Source organism: Centruroides vittatus, unplaced genomic scaffold (assembly GCF_030686945.1).
Source record: "Centruroides vittatus isolate TY-2023 unplaced genomic scaffold, ASM3068694v2 contig_452, whole genome shotgun sequence".
In the NCBI taxonomy this organism is placed as follows: domain Eukaryota; kingdom Metazoa; phylum Arthropoda; class Arachnida; order Scorpiones; family Buthidae; genus Centruroides; species Centruroides vittatus.
This window is the reverse complement of record NW_027122248.1, coordinates 1,217,878-1,240,995: the sequence shown is the minus strand read 5'-3', so window position 1 is coordinate 1,240,995 and position 23,118 is coordinate 1,217,878. Positions and strand designations below refer to the sequence as shown.

Below are 23,118 nucleotides of genomic sequence, written 5' to 3'. Positions count from 1 at the left end.
TGAAAAACATCATGTCAAAAATTTGTTATATCACCAATTCTTATAAAAATTAAATTATGGATTGTAAAAGAATGCCACATATAATTTGACAAAAATACAAAGAGAAAAATAAGCATTAAGAAATAAACTTTTATTCCTTTTTCATTAAAATACACTGGAGATAATAATATGGATTCAAATGGATCTTTGTGCTAAAATTTAATAGTATCCATTTTGTAAAATACGTTGTGTCGATATTTGAATTTATCCATCAATTTCTTAGATAATTTGAAGTGATATTGCTCATATATTCTTTAATATTGAAGATATTTACAAATACATGGAAAAAGATAATTTGATTTTTCGTTCGGTTATACAGAACAAAATACACAAACCAAAAATGTGATCTGTGTATGTTCTACAGTATTGTTGTTGAAAATATTTGATTATAATTTACATAATTTGAATATACACATCTACAAAGTACTTTGTGTATTTTTTGAAATGTGATAAGTTAATAGTTTTGTAAACTTAATTTAATTGTTTTATAGTATTAGGTAAAAATAGATTTTAGTATTTTGTAATAATGTTTGTTGTGTTATGTTTGAAATTCTTTTTTTATATTAAAATAATATTATATATATATATATATATGTGTATGTATACTGCATGACATCTGTATATGATTTCATTAATGCATTATATTTTAATATGTTTTGTAATTTGTTTTGTTTTATGTATGACATTCTTTGATCACTGCCATTTTTCACTGTTAAAAATTTTTATGTTGTTTAATCAGTTTTAAGCCACTACAAGATTTTAAGCCACCTAATCATGTTTTACAAACAATTTATTTGAATTTTAATGCTATATTGTTGGCACGCAAAAACCTCGTAAGCGTCTACGGATTTACGTCGTAGTCGTAGAGGCCCGCGGAGCACGCATGTTAGGCAAAAATCTCGGAAATGTTTGACCGGTAGAATTGGCCATACCGTTACTCGTAATAAGCTCGTACATAATTGGGCAGTCTGCATCGTCGAGGAAATCTCGTAAACGATTAAATTTTTTTTTTCCATTGTCGAGTTTAGACAATTACGCGATTACAAGTTATAAGGAACCTTCACGCAGGAAAATCTTAAGTTATTACATGCAATATTAATACTGCCTTTTGTTACTCCCATAAAATTTAATTTTTGGCATTTACGGGGTATTTGCGTGTCGACGACGTTATATTCTTTGTAAGTTTTGTTTTCTACATCATGGTTTAAAATTTAACATGCAATAATGATGTGCATTATATTATATCAAAAAATAAATATATTTAATTTTGAATATCTTGAAATTATTTTTAACATTTTAATATTTGCATAAAAGTATGAATCTGTATTTTAAAGCATATCAAAAAAAATAAGTTTTAAGAATATTTTAGATTTTAATCGAGTCAAATATTTCTATAGTTTAGTCGAGACAGTTATTGCTCAGTAACCCTGTGGGTTGTGAAATAGTATAGTAAAAGTTTATATTTTCTATGTTTATCAGTTATATGTATATGTTATACAAGATAAATCAAAAAGTATTCATCACAATATTCTTCAAAATTAAATAATATATTAAATACAGTATATATATATATATATATATATATATGTATTCATATCTAGATGTTCATATGTATTTTATATAAGAGTTGCAATTACAGTAAAATATTTTAATTAATTATTTATTGAAGAATGTAACGAAGCTTCATATTTTTTTAACATAGCTTTAAACTTTATATTCATTTTACAAATATCAAAAACTAAAATGTAACGAAAAAAGCATAATCGAGTGTTAAAATATACAAGACGGTATCGCATAAAATTCTTTAATAATTCAAATAACCAAAGTTGGCTTAAAAGAATTAATAATGTATATTTTCATTATATGTTTATATATATTTTTGGTTGTAATTCTTAAAAATATTGTATATATGTATATTTATATAATGATATACATATATAATGTAGTATATATGTTTTGTAAATTTATTTTAAAATTCAATTAAATTTAACAAGAATGTTGTTTTAATATTTTATGAAAAATTTTGCTTTGTAAATAGTCATTTGTATTTACTGCAAGGAAAAACAAATACATATATATCTATATATAAATCTTGGGTTTGTCTTTTGGCATTCTACTTACATTATCATATTTGATTCTATTTAATAAAAATTGTAATCTTTCAATTAAAAAAAAAAAATATTAGTTTTAAATTTCATAAATATATTTATTTACCAGAATTAAATTTGATTGTAAGAAAAAAAATGCAATAATGTCAAATTAAAATCTTTAATTATTCTTTTTAATATCTTTAAATAACTTGCTGGGTATGGATTGGTTTGAATTTTTGTTTCATTTATAATGTGATGTCTTATTTGGGTTTATGTAAGAATAGCAGAGGCTTTATTGATTAAAAAGTAACCCACAGTGATTATACGTTGTACAATATTGGAAAATTAAACACCAAAAAAAATGTTATTAATTTGCTAATATTGTTTGAATACATTTTTACCGTTGACACGAAATAAAAACCATGTAAATCTTTTGTTTTTAAATACGTTTCTTTAATTTTGTATAATTGCACAACATATAACGGGTGGCCAAACCTACTGGTGTAAAATATTTGCTGTGTAGTTAGTATGTACCAAGTTTATAAAAAGGGAATTAAATAGTACAGTGTACAAAATTATAGAGCTGCATTAAAGATCTAGAAGAGAGTCATGCCAGGGTTTGGCCACCGCAGACATATAATTTAATACATATATACGATAATAGTTATTAATTTCAATAAGTAAATGAACAGTTTAAAAATTGAACTCATTTCAATATATTTTTGATTGAAAAATCAGAGATTATATTAAATAGAACAAGCAAAATCATTTACTGTAATATTAATTTGGTGCTTCATTCATTATTTGATAGTTAATAATTTGAAGATTTATTTTTTATATAAAGATTATTAAACTGCAAAATTTTTGTGTTAGAGATTTAGATCTGATTGATCTATTAAAATATAAGCAATTCAAAAGCATAAACGACCAAATTTTATTGAAAAGGTAAAAACAAGATTCTTTTTCTATTTGGAATTATTTTCCTTGAAAGATAAATCAAAAAATGTAATAACTTTGCATATCCAAATGAAATAATATACTATATTTTTGCTCACTCTTGCATAAGTACAAAAAGTGCAATGATTAGTTGGTAATTAACATAGTAAAAATGCAATTCTTATATCTAATAATAATAACAGTAATGTAAAATAGTTTAACTGTGTTATAACACTAACTAGTGTAAGCTCGCCGGCTTTTAGGGGGATCGATTAATCTCTTGTCGGGATGAACCTAAGGGATGTTCGTGCGTGGGTTGTGGCGGAGGAGACGAATGACGACGAGTGTCTTACAAAGTTAAAAAGCCGTTTATTTTGTAGTATTTATGCTTACATCAATGTTAGACAGTTCTCAAATCTCGGTGTTCCTTCGGAGTAGCGGAGAGTTTCGGACTATCGGTCGTAACCCCGGGGTGGACGAGAAGGGTTCGTCGGCGGAGTCCTATACTGTCAATGGCAACACAACACAATTTAATGAGCACGACTTTGGGCTTAATCCAGAGGAAGACGGTCCTTCGACCTTCAATTACCGATTTTTATAGTTTTTCTCCCATTATCCGTATTTGTGATTGGACCCACGTCCCATTCCTCGCTTCCCGATTCGAGGCGTCTATTCGACACCGTCCAGAGATTGTTGATAGAACGCCTTGCGCTCGTAATTTAGCCCGTTGTTTGTGATTTCTGTCGTCTTGGAACTTTAACGATCATAAGCCATTAAATCTTTCCTCTTGTCCGAAATTGTTTTCCTAGGAGCGCTCGAGTCAGAGTTCTACCTTTCTCGACCAACATTCCATCTGATCCGTTATGTCATTTGTTTCCCTCTCCTCTCTCTTACATGACTAACATAACCATTGATCCGACTCGACAATAGCGCTTTCGCTTTTAATTAATTTGAAATGAAATTTTTGTTTCAACCCTTTCCGGAACCTCACACTAGCCTATGAAAATCAGCAGCATATTGTAAATGTCTTTCTAGAAAACAGTGAGCACATTTCAAATTGTTTTATTGAAAAAAAAATCGACAATATCCTCTACTTTAGCATTTTAATACATTTTAGCTTGTGTTTCTCCCACATTTTTCATTTTATATTCGAATTTCTAGTTGTGGAATGATTTATTCCAGATATTATTTCTAATCTTATACAAAAGTGATTGGGGAACAATATATTATTTTTGTGCCCTTGAGAAAACAAAATTATTAGAACCGAATTCTGCACCATGTGGTCAATTTTCAAGCAGAATTGGAGAAGAGTTGCGTTACTGTTTTATGTAGTAAAACTACACTCGTGCACTTTGTTACAGTGGCGAATATTGCATTATTTGAATTAATATAAAATTTTATATGTTGACTTATTTTCCAATTCTGGTTTTTGAAATACGGTCGTAATTAAACTTTCCTTTGTAAGAACGTAAGCAGTTTACATTCTTACGAAGGAAAAAAATATATAAATCGGTACGTACAGAATCAAAAATGAGCATAACTTTTAATATAATTTTTATTACATTAATAGTGTAAGTATTTACAGAATAACACCTTGACGGAAAGCTCTTTCTGCAGCTAACACTCCTGCCAATGTTCGTAAATCACTTATTAAAACAGTCTTACAGCCCATTCTGCGTTACCTTCTTGAATGCAGTCATTGCAGTTTTATTACGACTCTTCAGTAGAATTTTCATTTTGGTCAAGAGATAAAACTTTGCAAAAGGAGGCTCTGGAAGTACATACAGGTATCTGGTATCTTGCCAGATAATCACTAGCTAAATGAGTGCTGGGGCATTGTTGTCATGGTGAGTCAGAGATAAGATGGTTTTCGTTTTACCGTGTCACATAGGCGACCGAAAATGTAAATGTAAGACTCCTTGTTTCTAGGTCTTCGGCTGGAAACAGACTAGTAATGAACCAATCCTTTCGCATTAAAAAAGTACAGCGATGATTTCACTCGAGGTAACGCAGAATAGCTTTAACACATTTTTACTTTTCCAGCTGTGTTATATGTAACAGAGGGTAAGTATGGCAATCGATCAAAAAATGACCCTCGAGATTGTACTCGGGGAACCTCGAAACGTCAAGAAATGCAAAAAAATTCGCGGGTGTTTTCTGTATATATGGCTGTTTGCGCGTGTATAAGGGGCACGATTTAGTTCACCCCTCTTTGAAACTTAATAACGCCCGTGCTTTTTGACAAAACTATCCGAAATTTTGCCGGGAGGTGTATGCATTAAAGGGATTGATGCTATTAAATTTTGGTGGTTAAAGGTCGAAGGGTGGGAAGATAAAGGGGGGTCGGTCTTAATGAAGATTTTACTCGTATTAGCCTTTACAATTTTTATAAAAACCCAACCCTACTCTCAAAATTAAGCTTTTAATGTTGCCGGAAAAGTCAAGCAACTCATTGCTGGATTTTTAATGAATAGTACGAACGTTGTAGCTGCAGAAGATACTTACTTCGAAGGTTGTCTTCTTTAAATAATTGTATTGGCCGAATAAAAGTTATAATAAAAGTTGGATTTATTTTTGACTCATCCACGTATTATACAATATAAAAATAAACCTTAGTTCAGAATGAAAATAAGAAATAAAGATAAGTGATGATAAAATTAGATTTTCAAGTTTTTCACCAGTTTTGTTTATTGTTAATTAATAATGGATTTTATCTTTAATTTCAATGCGTTACCAAAATATTAAGTTTTTCGTTTATAGTATGAAACAGGAATAATTTAGTAGTCGATTGCTCGCCGTTCTCTCAATTAGTTGTATGTTCTTTGGAAATTAGCATAAAGTTGCAAAGTTCTCAATATCAAACTTTATGCTAAGTTCCAAAGAACATTCACTTAATTACATTGCAGCGAGAATTTTAATATCTTCAAAATATTTACGATCGAGTGTGTGCATTATAAATAAAAATAAGATTAGATTGTGTATTTTGAATTAGACACACCTTTTTTTCCTTCGATAAATGCCTGCTGTGCAAAACAAAAAAGTGAAACTCAAATGTATCTGTTTTTAAATGCACGTCTCTGCTAATTAATTTTTAAATTTAATTATTTTGTAAAATGTACTGTACGTAAATAGAAAACTCAAAAGATTAGAGAAAGTGCATTTTGCACGCATTTTCTCTAAACTTTGAAGCTAACAATAAGGTAGTTATTTAGAAAATTTAATGCAGATAAGAATTATAAAAAAAAATATCTCCGTGGAAGAAAATAGTATAATTAAACATTATCCACTCGGACAACTTATCTTTTTCGTTATAAACACGTCACTCCGTTCACGTGATCCTAGTTCCTCCGACAGAAGGAAGTAGATCACGTGAAACACTACTATGTTTATAATAGCCAGTCGGATTTTTTTTACTCGGAGACGTGGCGGTTAGTAGCATTCGTTTTGATAAAACGATAAGTACCGCGATAGGATAAAGTAATGGATGCACCTATCTTCCGATAAGTTTTTATCTATTCGATGGCCTTATAAAGGTCCTTAAGCGAAAACACGTCGCGTTGGACCGCAACAAACGCTCGCATCTTATCGATGACTCTCCACGTCTGCAGATTGTGGCCGCGTGTTCGGCCCGCATCACTGGTAACGTCCTCGAATTTTCCCAAGAATCGTCTTATTAAAAATATTCCAATTTCTGCCGTTTGGAAAATTCCCAATCGTAATTCTTTTAGAAATTATAATTACGTTTCTGCTACGGGTTTCGTCGATTACGAACAAGAACGAAGAAAAAGAGAAATCGCTCCGGAAGACGTACCGGAGTATCTCAATTATTTTACAGACGTTATCGAATATTGGGCCAGTAAAGAAACGGTAAGTCGAATTTCTTAATTCTGCCACGGTATTCTTTTTATTGCTCGCGTATAGATAGGCCCGTTTTTCCAATATTTAGTTCCCGTCCAGTGGGTGATAACGCGCTATTAATCAAATATGTCTTAAACGTCACGTGATTAATGTCCGGTTATCTATTTTTATACTAAAATAAAATTTGATAGTTTTTTATTATATATATATATTGTTATTGTAGTTGTATTAATCGGCTCGGATTTCTTTTTAACCTCGACGTTAATTACGTAATTTAAATTTCGAAACTATTTACTTGTGTTTTTGAATAGGGGAACGAAAGGAAATCTAATCCGGCATTTTGGTACGTCGGTAAAAATGGAAGAGAAATCAAGTGGAATTTTCAAGAATTAGCCGATCGGGCCAGGAAGTGAGTTATCTCTAATTGTAGCATCATTTTATTCTTTTAAATATCGTAATTATAATCATTGTTACGCATTTGTGGTCTGTAATAAATTCTTTTATTTTTTCACAATATTTACAGCTCGAGCCAGTTTTATATATAATTTATATATATATTATCATTGAAAAGTTATTTAAAAAATGCTGCATTGACTTTTCAAAAATCCTGCGTTAATGTACAGTTGTTTTTTTTTGTTACGAAAATGTTTTTAAATGACTTAATTAACCTGTTTCGCTTCGTCGTCTATTATTCCTTTGTTGGTGAATATACGCATTATTGTATTTCCCAGTTCGTTGAAGCTAACATTTTCATATTTTATAGCATTACTAATAAGTGTCGTTCGTTAATTACGTATACAATTTGCGAAAAGGTCCCGAAGAGTACTGTACGTTGTTGCACGCGATAGAGGAACTGTTTTCAGCGATATTAATTTGTTGTTATTATGAAAATAAACAGAAGATATTTGTAGAACTTTTTAGTCATTTCTTCAATGTCGAGTTCCACCAACTATTGTACAGTACAGTACACGTAATTAATGAACACTAACTTTTGTACACGTAATTTAGATATATTAAAATATGACTCAAACTGTACACGTAAGTAATGGACGGCCCCTTAATCGAGAATAAACATTCATTTCGACAAAAACTTTTATCTTTGGTTTATTATTATAACCCTTATCTCTGTTTTCAATTATTATAAATTAGTAATACACTGATATAGATTTAGATTAAGTAAAATCTACTTTGATTTATATATTAAAATAAATTACAGACAACATTTAAGTATTTCCTGTAACGCGATGTAATAATTATATAAGAATGACGAACGTATAATTGAAAAATTTATTATGAAATAATTGAATTTGATAATATTATCTCTTAATGTGTAGATTAACAGTTATATCAAGAAACGAGAAATTTAAAAAGTTGATTAATGGCTACGATAAAAGATAATATATCTTCGCCATTAAAAACCTTTGTGAAGTTTTTTTCGTTTTTTTCCCTCACTCCATATTGTATTTCATTTACAGTTTATATTATTGCGTATGAACAAACTGATAAAAACTGTAAATACACCAGAGACATCCGGAGCTTGTATGGGAGCCGGGAGAGAGTGGGTCCTTTTTTTGAACAAATGAAAGACGTAGAACGTTTCTGTATTAATAAAAAGCAGTTTGAAGAATTTTTTATTCTTTAAAATGAATATTTTTCACTAATAGGAACAATTACGGACACCTAATTTTTCCGGGCCGGGAGAAAAAAAATCCCCTCCCTCTTTTCCAATGCCGTAGTTTCGATAGCATTGGATTTTTTTCTTGTTTTAACTAACAAGTAAGTATCTTCTGATACGGTGGTCCTACATATTTACGTAAACTGATAGCACTGAGAATAACGATAATACGGAAGTATTGATTACGGAATGAACGGAAATACATTTCAGATAGTCGATAATATTCTTTCCAACAAAACATATATTTACGCTTATCGATATGTTCGTTAATTTTACGCATCATATAGTGAATTAGTTATTAAAGCTATTTCAATTTCAACAAATAACATTGGGTGTATTGATATTTAAGCAAAAAAAAAAAGAAAACGATTTGGTTTTTCATTTGATACAGTCGTGCGGATGAAATAGTAGAACCCGGTGTGCGTGTTAGCCTACAAGTTGTAGGCTACGACCGAATGTTATAAAAATTCAGTACATTGACTAGAAAGCTGACTTTGATATAGACGACTTAATACGTAAAATGTATGGCATTTAAATGTAGCGGTTTATATTTAAATATGTGGTGTAATCCACGCTATGTTGTACCGGCCAGAAAACGGGGTTTGAGCTCAATTTAAAAAAAGTTACTTCTAAACAAAGTAATTTTTAAAAATAAAGCTCAAGCCCCTATCTGTCGAGGAAAATGAGTTGATTAAAATATCTAACAAGTTTTTGATATCCTCATAAAAATATATAATACAGTTCACGAACGTGATTTTATAAAAGGATGTAAGGTACAGTACATTCTTCAAATAAGGCCTGGTTGTAAATAGAGCCCATCTTTCTTTTTATTAAAAAAAACGCTGACATTTCCACAAGATTTTTTTATGTTTTTGAAAGAACTTGCTTTTTGGCAGCTAGATCAAAAACTACATCGCGATTCCTTCCGTGTTCGATACAATTGAAGTACAATATGATTATACAATAGAAGGGAAAAGATTGAATTCTGAATGGAAGGATAGGCCTAAGGTTTCACCTGGAACAAAGGTTAAGATGGTAGGAAGGATCAATAACCGCAGCAACTTTCATCAAATGGGTTTTTCGTTTCGAAAAATGATGTGTTTTTGTGCAAAATTTGTGTCGAATACATTTATTGTAATTTAATCAGCTCTTCTTACCTTAATTAATAAATTATTTCTTTACGTATGGGACTTATTTGGAATGGGGTTCCAAATACGGTCCATTTCATAACTTTTGGAAGACGTATTATTATAGAAAATCTTTCGAATGATGCTAATTTTTCTTTCGCATTTCCGCAAGAATATATCTTTTACAGTATGTTGCAGTACAACTTTCAGACTTTTTCCTCTAATGATGAAAATACAGAACGTCTTAAAACATTAGGTGGGCCTTATTTGGCCAATGTACACTGTAATTTTATTTTATCGTTTAATTTCATAAAATGTTTCAAATTATCACGAGGACTACTGACGGAGTCCGTGCCGAGGCTCGTTCATTGCTGCGATCCGAGTGAAAGGAGATCCAACACGATATTAGTTGGCTATCATTAACGCAGTGTTCCTTCGATATAATTACTACATTTCTCACTCCATCTACGATGTTTATAATTCGTTTATTTATATTTGACTCGATAAAGGCTACAGTAGCCTACACGTGAAGACGAAATAACTATTTTTGTTATCATTTCAATTTTTCACCAATATATTTTAACTTTTGTAGTTCAAAACTTTATACTTACGTTAAAAATTATTTTTAACCCGCGATGAATCTGGTTAAACATTTAACGAAGACACAGGGCCGTCGAGAGGAGAACAACTGGAGATTTTTCCCCAGGTCCCATAGTGATTCCTGCCCCTGTAAAATTAACGTTAAATTTTACTAACAGAAAATAAAATCTGTAGATTCGTCAATAAAGAAACATTCTGCGTATTTCATTTGTTCAAAGGAAAAGGAAGCCGTCCTGCCGACTGGATGGAAGCTCTGGTCGTCCTGCATGTACAAAATGAAAGAATACATTATCGCTTACCACACATGGTACACTTCCGATTAATAAAAGTTGATGACAATAATTGCTATTATTGTAATCTTTAATGACAAGTATATTATTTCTTATTACTAATTTGATGTATAAAAATTTCTATCGAGGTTCTTGCCATTTTTTCTCAGAATCTTATCAATGTCAATAGCAGATATGACATTTAGTTATTTACAAAGAGATAAGTTCGAAAAATTGACTTATCACAAGAAAGTTATCTTTTTCTTTTTTCCTTTTCTTTTTTACGATACTTTTTTCGTGACTTATAAAAATTTCTTAACTTTTTGATACATTCAAAACTAACTTTAAACTAACTCCGATGGTGTTTCCACCTCCTTAATACTACAGTACAGCAGTATTATCAGATTTAGGGAGTCCTATCCCTAGTTTTAGGTGGGGATACTTAAAGTAGAATCCTGGCAGTGAGGTTTTCTTTATCTTTCTGCTCTGTGGACATTAAGAGGATCTTTTACATCAAATGACTAATAGTTATTTCGGGATGTCGACGTATGTCCTTTTTACAGCCTTCCGTGATAGGTGCATCACACTCATCTATGAGAATGATAACTTTTTTCTTGAAATGAGTGCGCGAGATTTCAAACAATTTCAATCCCTTTTATACATGTCCCTTGCTCCCTATCTTGGCTATAATATTTCACAAGTGTGTCCTGACCAATTCATCCCTTATTTTTCAAACGCTTAGAAACTGCTGCTGTATTGAATTCTCTGACGACGACGAAGTGTACGGTGTTGCTCGTACCGAATTCGGCAAGATGCCGAGGCCGTCGGAAATAGCCGATACGCGGTATCTACCGAGGATTTTAAGGCAGTCTCGAGAAAATGTACCTTTCGAGACGAGAACGAGCTCGTAAAAGATTTCTTTGGATGTAAAGGGTCTGTCGTCCAGGAGTGGGTTGTATTAACGTGCAACCTATTTTAACATTAATAATATTAAACAAAAATAATGCTCTTTTTAAGTACATTCGGCTTTCGAGTTTTATATATAGGATTATCATATCCTTTTGGACGTGGTAATCTTATTTATGGTATCAAAAAGGTAGATGTGGCCTCGAAATGTTTTCATTTCCAGGCCGTGTCTCTCTATGTTCATTAAGATGCCTTTATTCGTATCCATAAGTTCGGTAGCCTGACAATAATAGTGTGTTATATAGGCCAGACAGGCGTGGCAATTACAGAAGAGCTAGTCTGGATCCAAATCATTATTCAGTGCAGCGTGTGTATACTTATCTACATCAGCTATCTGGCTCTATCAGAAGTTTGTATTTGAAATATTCATACAAAATTTTTGCTTTTAATGAGAATTACATATACAGAAACACTAAGTTACTATTTTATATGCATACATAATTTCTTGACTTTGTGTTAAAATTATTTTGTACTATACTTCCAATTTTAATTTTTCAGAGCAGCTAATGTCTTGCATTCGGTATGTGGCATAAAGAAAGGAGATAATGTTATGATTCTGTTGCCAAAAATTCCAGAATTATGGGTTGTAATTCTCTCTCTTTGTCAAATTGGTAAGTTTATACTTTAATGTATGGATACGGTAGAAGAAATTTGACGTGTCGATTCCAAAATTTTTAATATAATTCATATCATTCTATAATTTATTTAAGGTGGCATATGCAAACAAATTGCAGTATAGATTAATAAAATTATTCTAACTATAGCTATACTATAAAACGAGAGTTGCCTAATAAATAATGCAACACGTGTTTTTTCATTCAAAGTTCGTTATCTTACAATTTTAAATATATGATAGTGTCCCTAATTCATTGGATACAATAATCTATTTTTCCACATAGTATTCTTTCAAATCTGTCCCCTTACACGTCTAAGATGTGAGAGCCTGTATTCCTTTGTGTTACCACTCGGCGGGTCTATCTTTTGGTCATTTGTCTACTTCGGTTACAACTTCGTCATTCTCAAATTTCTTGCTACAGGTTTGAATCAAGTAGGACGGGTGAGGAAGGATACTTCCTCACCCGTCCTACAGCCTGGATGGAAAATCATGAAATGTTTGATTTTCCATCATAGTGCATACACACTTGCCTTGTGTATATGACTATGCCTTGCATTGGCATGTTAGCAAAGTTTACTCCTATCTTTGTGACAACAAATGCACCAGAATAATTTCTTAAACTTCTCAAATATTTTCACACAAGCTTCTAAGTTGATTGATATATTGCCTCGTGACAAACAATCGAATTAATAGAAGATTTTTTTTAGGTTTAAAAATGATGAATTGTCATTACCTATGCCAATATTGGATAAGTAAGCATTATTGGCCTCATATTGAGCAAGCAAGTCTGAACAGATGATTCTTCTTTGTTCTTTATTGTAATCAGTAAAGATTTGAAGGATCCATCTGGCACATACCTTTTGAATATTCTTAACTTTAAAAATATAAAATACATAAAAGATACAAAATGTCTTCACAAATCGGTCTTCTCGGTCATTGGTGACGCACAATCCTTTCCTACGGAAACAATCTTCTGTAATTAATATCCTTAACTGTTGGATAATGTGTCGATGCTATCCTTAGTGATATAAAGTTGAGCTGCAAGTTTTCTGGTTGTGACTTGCCAATCATTCTGAATAAAGATATTTGCATGTTCCATTATTGCAGGTGTCATAGCTATTGGTATCAGACAGATTATTTTAACCTTGTGTCCAACGATTAAATGGTTCGCTTAATGGCTTAAAGTGCTTTTACCCACTTCCGTGTCTCCATAGACATTTCTTAAGCGCGTATGAATATTCGAGTGTCTCATTTTCTCTCAAAAGAAATTTAATCGTGACTCTTCTTTGAATGATTTGACTAATATTTATAAATAAAAAATAATTTTGATAATTGTGTCAATTGATTATTTGTTCAACTATAAATGATTCTTTATTTTTGTTAATAAATATACAATAAACAAAAACTGATTTTGATAGCCAAATATTTATCCAAAATCCGGTTTATTTTCAAGCTAGAATTAAGTAAATTTTAATTAATGAAATTGTTGTAAAATTAAGCCTTAATATAAATAAAGCTACCATACACGATGCAAATGACACAAGTCAGAAAGAGAACATAGAACAAAAGTTTTCGTAGTATAACTGGTAAACGGTTACTACGATGGTGATTTATTATAAAAAGTTACTGCCGAAAGGTGTGAATTTTCTATGGAATACATTTGTATAGTAAGCAGAAGTTTTACATGTTAGTTCTATTCTACTTTGATCTTTTCTTTTAGAATATTCTAAATTATTTAATTAAATTCAAAATTAATACCAATTTTTTAATCTTAGCACGCGACGACTCCTTTAGATTAAGGTGACCGGACCCGATTTTTAACAATTTGTCCCGCATCCGGCAGCGTTTTAAAAAAGTCTCGATTTTTTGTCAATTATATGTCATAAACTTATGTCTTTATGTTTAAGATTCATAAAGATCACTTTGTATCACACATATCGGTACCAAGGTGTACACGAGCATCAGAAATAAAAAATGCTGTGCCGACAAAACCCTTTGTGTTCGTGGCAAAAACTGACAGAAAACAGTTTGGAGCACGCGGCTGCAGCAACGGAACGGTGCGTGTTCAGACGGTCCAAACGAACGAACGTTTTGTTCGTTGCACGTTACGCGGTGTAGAATATGGTGCAGAATAGTACGGAATTAAAGGCAAACGTTTTAAAAGATTAAAATTATTCCTTTCCTTCCTTTAACACAAAGAAAAAAACTCCAGTATCTGTTCATTTCTTAAACTGCTGCTTTTTCAGAGTTTTTCTCACTTTTTACTCCTAGTAATTTTACATTCCTGTGGCTCGTTATTCGGGCCATTCATAATAAATATCAAAAAATGTATTTAATAACATTAAAAATTACATTTTCAATAAACTAGTTTACATGAAAAACAGTCAAAAATGGTGCATTTGTTTAGCGTAAACTCAAAATAATTTAATAGATATAATAAATTATCTACCTTTTTATCTACTATTGAAAGTGATAAAAAAAAATACACTTAATGGTGATTAATAATCATTATGTTATTCTCTTATTTAAAAAAATTATTAAACAATTTTACTCTGATTTTGTAATGTTCTAGTTAATTTTTCATAACAGCTATTTTTATAAATAATTTTAATATTGAAATTTTTTAAGTGAGATGTAAAAAAATTATCTCCAGCATTAAACTCAAAAAATATAAATATTTAATATATGTGCATAGGTGCAGTAGCAGCTGTAGGGTCGTTTCAATTGCAACCAAGGGATATTCACTATAGGATAAATTCTTTCAAAGCAAAGTATGTCATCGCCGATGAGGAAACGGCTGAAAAAGTCGATCAGGTAATATTTTAAAAATAACAGTGAAACAAATTAATTTTGTCCATTGTAATTTATAAGTTAGAACCATAGTTAGATAAGCCATAAAAAAAGGTAGTCTAGTGAAATTTCAAGAATTTATAGAATCAAACTAACATAGTACAGTACATTATATTTATTGAAATATCCAAAATTAAGCATATATATATATTTTTCTCCTTTACTTTTTATTAGTTACTTGAGAATAAATTCTAAAATTAGGTAATTATATGTAAATAAAATAGAATAATCTCGAAATTTAAATAATTTATAAATTTTTTAATATGAAATTCAGAAACTAAATAAAGAATTAAGAGTGCCGGAAACATGTAAATAAGAAAAAAATTTAAAAAGCTGTTTTGCTATAAAGGATAATTTAAATGAACCATACCTTGCATTACATTCAATTTTTTTTTTTTCAAATGTAATTCATTAAAAAAATCTACCCAGTGGTGTCAATTTATGGGTGCTTTAGATCTTTAACATCCATAAATGCGCTGTTGGCTACGATGTATTGTCAGTGGTGATATTCGGCGGGTTCGCACAGGTTCGGCCGAACCCGTTGTTAAAATTTTCAGTTTCCCGAACCTTGTTAAACACACGGAACATTTCTCAGTGGTTTTGTTTTTTTTAAAATATATTAAAATATACGTATTATACTCTGTAACACTACTAAACTAGAGCCTTATACCCCGTTCGCACCGAGCATTTCAATGTAGATTGCGAGCAAGGTCGGGGACTACGTCTTGGTGCGATCTCTCTCGACCGTTTCGATCTCGACCAAAACGAGGTTTAATCGCGATCGATTGAAGAGAGTTGTCGAAACTAGACCCAGTCACAAGAGAGATCCCACAATCTCGCGCGCGAGATAATACAAGATGGCTGTGGAACACGTGTCGGGCTATGGACAGCGAAATAAAAAAGATTTTGTATTTCAAGTGATGATGAGATCTGTCTACCATTCGGGGTGAAAAATTTCTCAGCCTAAAAAAAAAAAGAAAACAAGGTCGAGAGCACTAATATACTATTGTTACCTGGTCTTCGCCCAGGGCCCCTTACGTTCCAAATACGCCACTGATTATTAGATATATCGCAAGAAAAGGTATTGTATTTATTTCTAGCCAAAACTTCCATTTCGTTTGTCGGTGATTGTCGGAGAAAAATTTTCTGCTAGCGAACCCTTTGTTAACTATTTCAAATATCACCACTGTGTATTGTTACAATAAGTCTGGATGTAGCAGAACAAACTGTTATATTGGTCACACTTAATGTATTACATATGATTCCAGTAGTGAATTTTCCAAAATTGCAAAGACTTAATGTGCTTAAAACTAAGATTGAAGAGACAGTCTGTCGAAAAAGGTGTCACCATTTATTCATTTTCACCGTTCTGGAATACAATTTTTGACAACCAACATTTCTTTGTAGGCTACTTGACCGTCGAATTTTTAATTGGATAATTTTTTCGTTATTTTAAAGTTTTTAAAATTTTGATGACCGAGTCAAACGACAAAGAAAGGTCGGTTGTCAAAAACTCTATTTTGGAACAGTGACGGCGAATAAATTTCGATTCCGTTTTCGACAGACCGTCTTCCATTTTAATTTTAAACTTAATTACCATCTGTTAATATTCTACAATTGAACTTAGCATGCCGTTCAAGTTATACATTTATTCTTTCTCTTGACATTTTGTATACGTGAAGTGTGATTTAGGATTAGTGATTTTTAGCAACTTTCAAAGTTTTGAAGGATGAACCGTCTTCAAACTGTCGTTATTTCGAAATACTTCTAAAACTGTTATTGGGCAGCATCAGAATTTTTAAACACATAATACTGTATAAAATGTTGCTTGATGATATATTTAAGGTTTATTATTAATACGCAGTCTTCTATCAAACCAGCATACAAAGTAATCATTCGTAAGAATTATGAAAAACTGTAACTGCTAATTTTTATTCCTTCCGTAATAATAGACAATGATGCAAAGACTTTCTTATTTTAAATGTTATTCAGATAAAAAATTAGTTTACTTTGATATTACTAACTACTGAAAAATATATTCCTTGAAGAAGAAAGCAAATACAGTAGAAGTTTCACTAATCCAGCTCTCAGAACCTCTGAAAAGTAGCCCATAATCCAGATTTCTTTCGTGATAATCTAGCATGCTAGTATTCCACGAATTGAAATATATTTGGATACTTTGTATGCTAAAGATCACAGAAAATAACATATTTTCTGAAAAACCCGCAAAAATACTAATCTTAACACATATTAGAAAGCGTGTGTACTGGTAATCAAATCAAGATACAGAAATCTGTGTTGGTACAAAATGTACAGCAATGTCTGCAATGTTCAGATTGCATATAACTTACTGAGAATTTTTGTATTTTCATAAAATTCAATAATCTAGTCCCATAGGGGTCAGATTAATGAACTTCTACTAAATTATATATTTTACTTATATTTATATTTAAATTGTGTATTTTTACTTTCTTGAATTGGATATAAAAAAGAAAAAATGCAATATGTGTTACGATTTTCTGTCTTTTAAATCAAAATCTGAATCTAATATATATTTTCTAATAGTTTTTAATATCTACTCGGTTATAGAATAATTTATATATGGCTAAAATTGGCCGAATTTAGATAAATCTATTTGAAATCGGTCGTTGCTTTAAAAAAGACGATATATAACCAAAAGATTTTTTTATTATTATTTAATTATTACTGTAAAACTGGATTAATATTACATAATTATAATATAATTGTTAAAATCTTTTTGGACTGCAATTTGAAAAACTCGTAACTTATAAATTCCCACCGTCGTTCGTACGCTTTTCCTTAATCTTAAGGAACGGAATTAGATAGACGAAATCCGAGACCAAATGTGGAAAGCTTAGGGCGGGAGGCCTCGATTAACCGTGCACGAACTTCCTACGCAAACTAGAAGTGGTGTTATTTCGATTCAAAAATTCTCCCTCAAATGGTGTTAGATGTACAGTACAGGGGCAATACACTACTAATCTGAGGTTGATAGCATATATTTTAAATAAAATAAAGAAAATATGATTAAAAATTGCAGCCTGGCATTGTGACGACGTCACAAATAAATAATTGCTCGTTAAAATTATTTTTTATTTTAATTCCGAACAGTTTATTTTTAATTTACTGTGAATAAAATTAATAACATTAATAGTTATTAATGAAAGTAGCATTTATAAATAGCAGTATATTTTATACGATATATTTTTTAAATTCTAGATTAGTGATTCTTGTCCGTCTTTAAGGAGAAAAATCATATGTTCTCAAGATCCTAAGTGAGTATTTTTGGAGTTTAAAAAATAATAATAATGTTACTAATAAAACTTAGTTCAATTTATTAGTGATTTGAATTTAGATTCACAAAATGCAATGCCATTAAAAATATATAAAATAAAACAGTACATTAATATCAAAATATAAATATAAAATGTACTGTTTAACTTAATAAATTATTAAACACATAATATAGAGAGTTGTATTAAACACTTCATAATGTATGTAAATCATTGAAAAAATTCAAAAGAATAATAATATTCCTCTATAGCATTATTATTAACATTTTAAAATATTAATATTCAATAGGCCTGGCCTGGCCAACTTACATTTGGATGTAATTAACTTTCATGAGTCAAAAGTACAGATAATCTACCATCGCATTTTTATTCTTTGATCATTTTTAATGATCTTCATCGGGTAGATGTTCCAAAAATCAAACATTTATAAATACTAATAGATGTATAGTATTTGTAAGTGTTCAGTTTTTGTACGTTTATCCCATTATCCATGTAATGCAATAAAAACATGTACATTTTACACTAAATATCTGGAATGACCAAGTTCTTGGTCTTGTATTCATCAATGACACCGTAACTAGCAACACTATCTTAATTTTCTACGTGACAGTGAATGAATGACTTTGTGATTTGTCATTGGCGCAACTACGACAGCTTTGGTACTAGCACGACGGTCATCGGTTTATCCCAGTTCTACGTTTGTTGGACTCGACCCCGCCGAATCTTTTTTTTTACGGAGGTCACTAAAAGGTATTGGTCGGTATACAATGCATACCTAGCAACGATGCAGATGTTGGTCAACCGAAGAAATGAATAAGAGAAGCTTTTAAGCTGTAACACAGGCATATTACATGCCACCTATTATGCACTTTCGACAGTCTGCACCTTTTATATTGATGCCGAAGGCAATCGCTTTGAACGTGTATTACAGCAACATAAAGCTAATCATTTTTGTATTAATTTATGAAATGTTAGTTTTTATCCTTTCATACTAAATCTTAAAATTTCTCTCTCTTGTTATCCTGTGCCTGGGAGAGAAGGAAAATTTATCTATTGCCTTGGAATTACTACTTGATTTACGTGTGTTTGTTCCTTTTTTAATGAATTTATTTACTGTAAACTTTCTAGTGGAACTAATGAATTATATGAATTAGTTCCATTAGTTGAATACTGCTAGAAAGATCTCTTTTGCATCTAGATAAGTGTTAAAGGCTGTATCTTTTATATTTTTCTGTGGAAGCTGAAAATAAATTTTGTGTTAATATACTTCAAATTTATTTTTATTAAAAAGCTCTAAAGTTTACATAAGTTTTAAGAGTTTTTCGTGTTAAAAAAAAAATCGTCTTATATCGAGATTATTTAAATTAAAGAATTCTTTTGCATTTTAAGCATATTCATCTATAATTTAAAATGTTTATATATTTAATTTGATTGTTATTATTTTTAGAAATAAAGGATGGATAGATTTTCTTACATTTTATAAAGAAGCTCAGCCTCTTAATTATGTGAGTAGAAAATTTTATAATTTCCATAAACATTTCCAAAGCTTTACTAATTGACAGATTTAAATCTATACATCTAATCTGTAGATTATCATTTACTTTATTTTATATTGCTCAGTCATAACTCAGAATTAATTGTTGCATAAGGAATGATATATTTTGTGAAAATGTTGCATTTATCTCTAGCAAAACTGATTTATATTATTATAAATGAAAATAATTATTCATAAATTTGAGATGATAATGTAAAATAATTCAAGTTATACAAATTTTGAAAAATTTTAACATTGTTTAACCACTTTTATAAAATTAGAAGCATATTCATATGCAATTTTGTGAAAGTAACTTAAATTCATTTGTATTTGTTTTCTTGACATGAAGATATTGTTACTCTTTATATTGACTAATCAAATTTAATTTTGAATTTTTGAAATATATAGAAAAATAAGTTTACTTCTAATCGAATACTTATGTATATATGCAAATACAGTAGAGCGTCGCTTATCCGAATCGATTGGGGACTGGGGTCGTTCGGATAACCGATTATGTACGAAAAAATATATTAACCTATCCCGTGTTGCGATTTTTCTCCGTTGCGTGTCGCTTCGCGTCGAATTTTCGTCGATTTTAAGCCTAACGAAAATTTTTATAATAATAATCGAGGCCGTTGCATCGTTAAAAATTATTTCTTTATTTTGTACAAACAAAATAAATTATATTGAAAAATATAAAAACAAAAAAAATTATACTTTAGAAGTTAATCTAGTATCGAAAACGTTCGATTCGGCACGACGGAAAGCTTTCGGTTGACCGGTTTTCGGATAAACGACGCTCTACTGTACTAACTTATTAAAATAAAAATACAGTAAGTTTTCATTTTATACATTTATTCTTAACAGACTGCAAAAACAAGGTACAATGATCCACTGATATTATTTTTTACAAGTGGAACTACGGGTAAACCAAAAATGGTTCGGCACAATCTCGAATGTATTAAATCGTTTCGTTCGATAGGAAAGTAAGCGATATTGGAAATTCTTATTAACGTCTCGCAATAAACGATAATAATTAAAATAATTATTGCAGTTATTGGATGGATCTAACGTCGAACGATTTAGTATTAAATATGTCGGATCCGGGATGGTCGAAAGGAATTTGGGGAGGACTTTTTGTGCCGTGGACTATGGGAGCAGGAATTTTTGCTCATCATTCCAAGCTGTTTAATACAGAAACAACATTAAAGGTAAAATTTGTTTTTTATGACTTTTTTTTTAATAAAATTGCAGAAAACCTTAAAATTTTATAGATGATACTTTTTCATATTCCTATGATATCATATTCTTTGTATGAAAACATTAGGAATTGTTTATTTGGTAAAAAGTACATTCTCAGATATTCTACAGTATATACAATGTAGATAGCCGTAAGAAGGTCGGCAAGAGTCGACTCGATCACTAAATAGTTGTACGGGTTGATCTCGGAGTAGATCACTTCTGTGTTCTGCTTTGATTAACCAAGAGAACCTCTCTAGAAGGTGTGCCATATCCTCTTTGCCCTGTTAACTCTGTTGCAATTAGTGGAAGATATGGTGAATGGAAAACTTTGTTTCTGCGGCTATCGTTCCTGCATCCCTTTGTTTGTACACAATAGGCATGGTTCTCTTAGAAAATTATAAAACTGAGAATTGAGAGAAATAGCTTATGCTACAAATACAATATATTTTCACATTGTCGCTATTAATTTCATCCAATAATAATCATATTTTACATTATAAAATTGTGTGAAATATTAAAAATCACTTTGATGAACCAAATCAGAATATAACGAATTTAATTGAAATCTGTTATCATTGGGATGCTTTTTAAGAAAAAGTAGTTTTATTTACTTACAAGTAATTTTCAGATTTTTATAAATTGCATTACATTTAAATTCTTATATAAGATGGAACTCCATTATCAAGTTTGGACTGTTATTTTGACCAACTCTTATTTCCCCCAAGAAAGGACCAAGCTTTCACACACATTTGAGGCAACGGCTAGGTGAATAGACCAAACTTGACGAGCCATAATGGAGCTCCTACCTTATAATGTAGAGAATTAAAAACTTCATATATTGAAATGCAATTTTTATTAATATTAGACTCTACAAGATTATCCAATAACTACATTTTGTGCACCACCAACTATTTTTAGAAAACTTATCAAATCAGATCTACATAAGTATAAGTTTTCTCGTTTAAGACACTGCTTAAGTGCTGGAGAACCTCTTGTAAGTATATAAATTTTCTGTAAAATATTAAAAAAATAGGAATTTAAACTAAAATAATAAATTTTTATTTATTTAAGCATGCGGCGGCAAACGAACAGTGGAGGAAAAATACGGGTATCTATATCCACGAAGGATTTGGTCAAGCAGAAACGGTATTTATCAAAAATGTTTCATTACATCAAATCTTTAGTTAAGAAAATCATCATAAGCGTTATTTAAAAAAAAAAAAAAACAATTTATTTGAGAAATCTTAAATTTGTATCGATTGCCATATTAATATTAAATTTTCAATTTATGAATATCAAATTAAAATCTTTGATAAAGTAGTAGATTATATATAGTTTCAATTGTTATTTATACCACTGATGGTATCTAGAACTTTTCCTGTAGGGTAAATTCATTAAATATATCAAAGATATTTGTAAAAATAGCAACATAAATCCTTGCAACATAAGAAAATGTTAAAATTTAGATAAACTAAACTTTAGTGTGATTTTCTTGTGAGCATCAAGGCTTTTTCTCTTAACTAAACTTTACATCTGACTGTGCTATAGAAAAAAACTCATGCTACAAAGAAAATGCAGTTAATAATAACTAAAGGTAATAAACAAATTATATTACAAACTTCAAAATTTAATGGTATGAATAATTAATAACAACGTTTGCTTGAAAAGTTTATCATTATCAATAAACAATTAATTAACAAAAATTTCTATCATATAAGATTCAAATGCTAACTCAAGTCAATTGTCTAGTTGTGCTAGGAAACTCCTCTTTAATCTGCCACTGAGCTCTCACCAAGTTATATCTGTTTGATACATTGACATTACAACTGCTGCTCACCTCATTTACATATTCATTGTGCATATATACTTTCCATTTCCCTGCTGGTAGTTACGTATCTTGTTAAGACTAGAATCAAGTTTATTTACTGACAAATAAGCTAGTTTTATAGTAATTTTGTCTTTTTGACATTATTTGACTATTCTGACGTTACTGGTCATGCAG

The 23,118-nt window shown here is 30.5% G+C and overlaps 1 protein-coding gene across 2 annotated transcripts in view; it reads left to right on the top strand.

Annotated features, from left to right (window-relative positions):
* The first annotated feature begins 6,638 nt into the window (after nucleotides 1-6,638).
* LOC136977194 (acyl-coenzyme A synthetase ACSM3, mitochondrial-like) overlaps nucleotides 6,639-23,118 on the top strand; it is a 148,512-nt gene continuing 132,032 nt past the window's right edge. For both annotated transcript variants that reach the window (XM_067272653.1, XM_067272652.1), the window contains exons 1-10: nucleotides 6,639-6,932; nucleotides 7,235-7,332; nucleotides 12,059-12,171; nucleotides 14,872-14,990; nucleotides 18,267-18,322; nucleotides 19,788-19,845; nucleotides 20,742-20,860; nucleotides 20,929-21,085; nucleotides 21,982-22,110; nucleotides 22,188-22,262. In XM_067272653.1, the coding sequence (XP_067128754.1) occupies nucleotides 6,654-6,932; nucleotides 7,235-7,332; nucleotides 12,059-12,171; nucleotides 14,872-14,990; nucleotides 18,267-18,322; nucleotides 19,788-19,845; nucleotides 20,742-20,860; nucleotides 20,929-21,085; nucleotides 21,982-22,110; nucleotides 22,188-22,262 (1,203 nt within the window). In that variant the 5' untranslated portion in view covers nucleotides 6,639-6,653. The remainder of the gene's footprint in view (nucleotides 6,933-7,234; nucleotides 7,333-12,058; nucleotides 12,172-14,871; nucleotides 14,991-18,266; nucleotides 18,323-19,787; nucleotides 19,846-20,741; nucleotides 20,861-20,928; nucleotides 21,086-21,981; nucleotides 22,111-22,187; nucleotides 22,263-23,118) is intronic.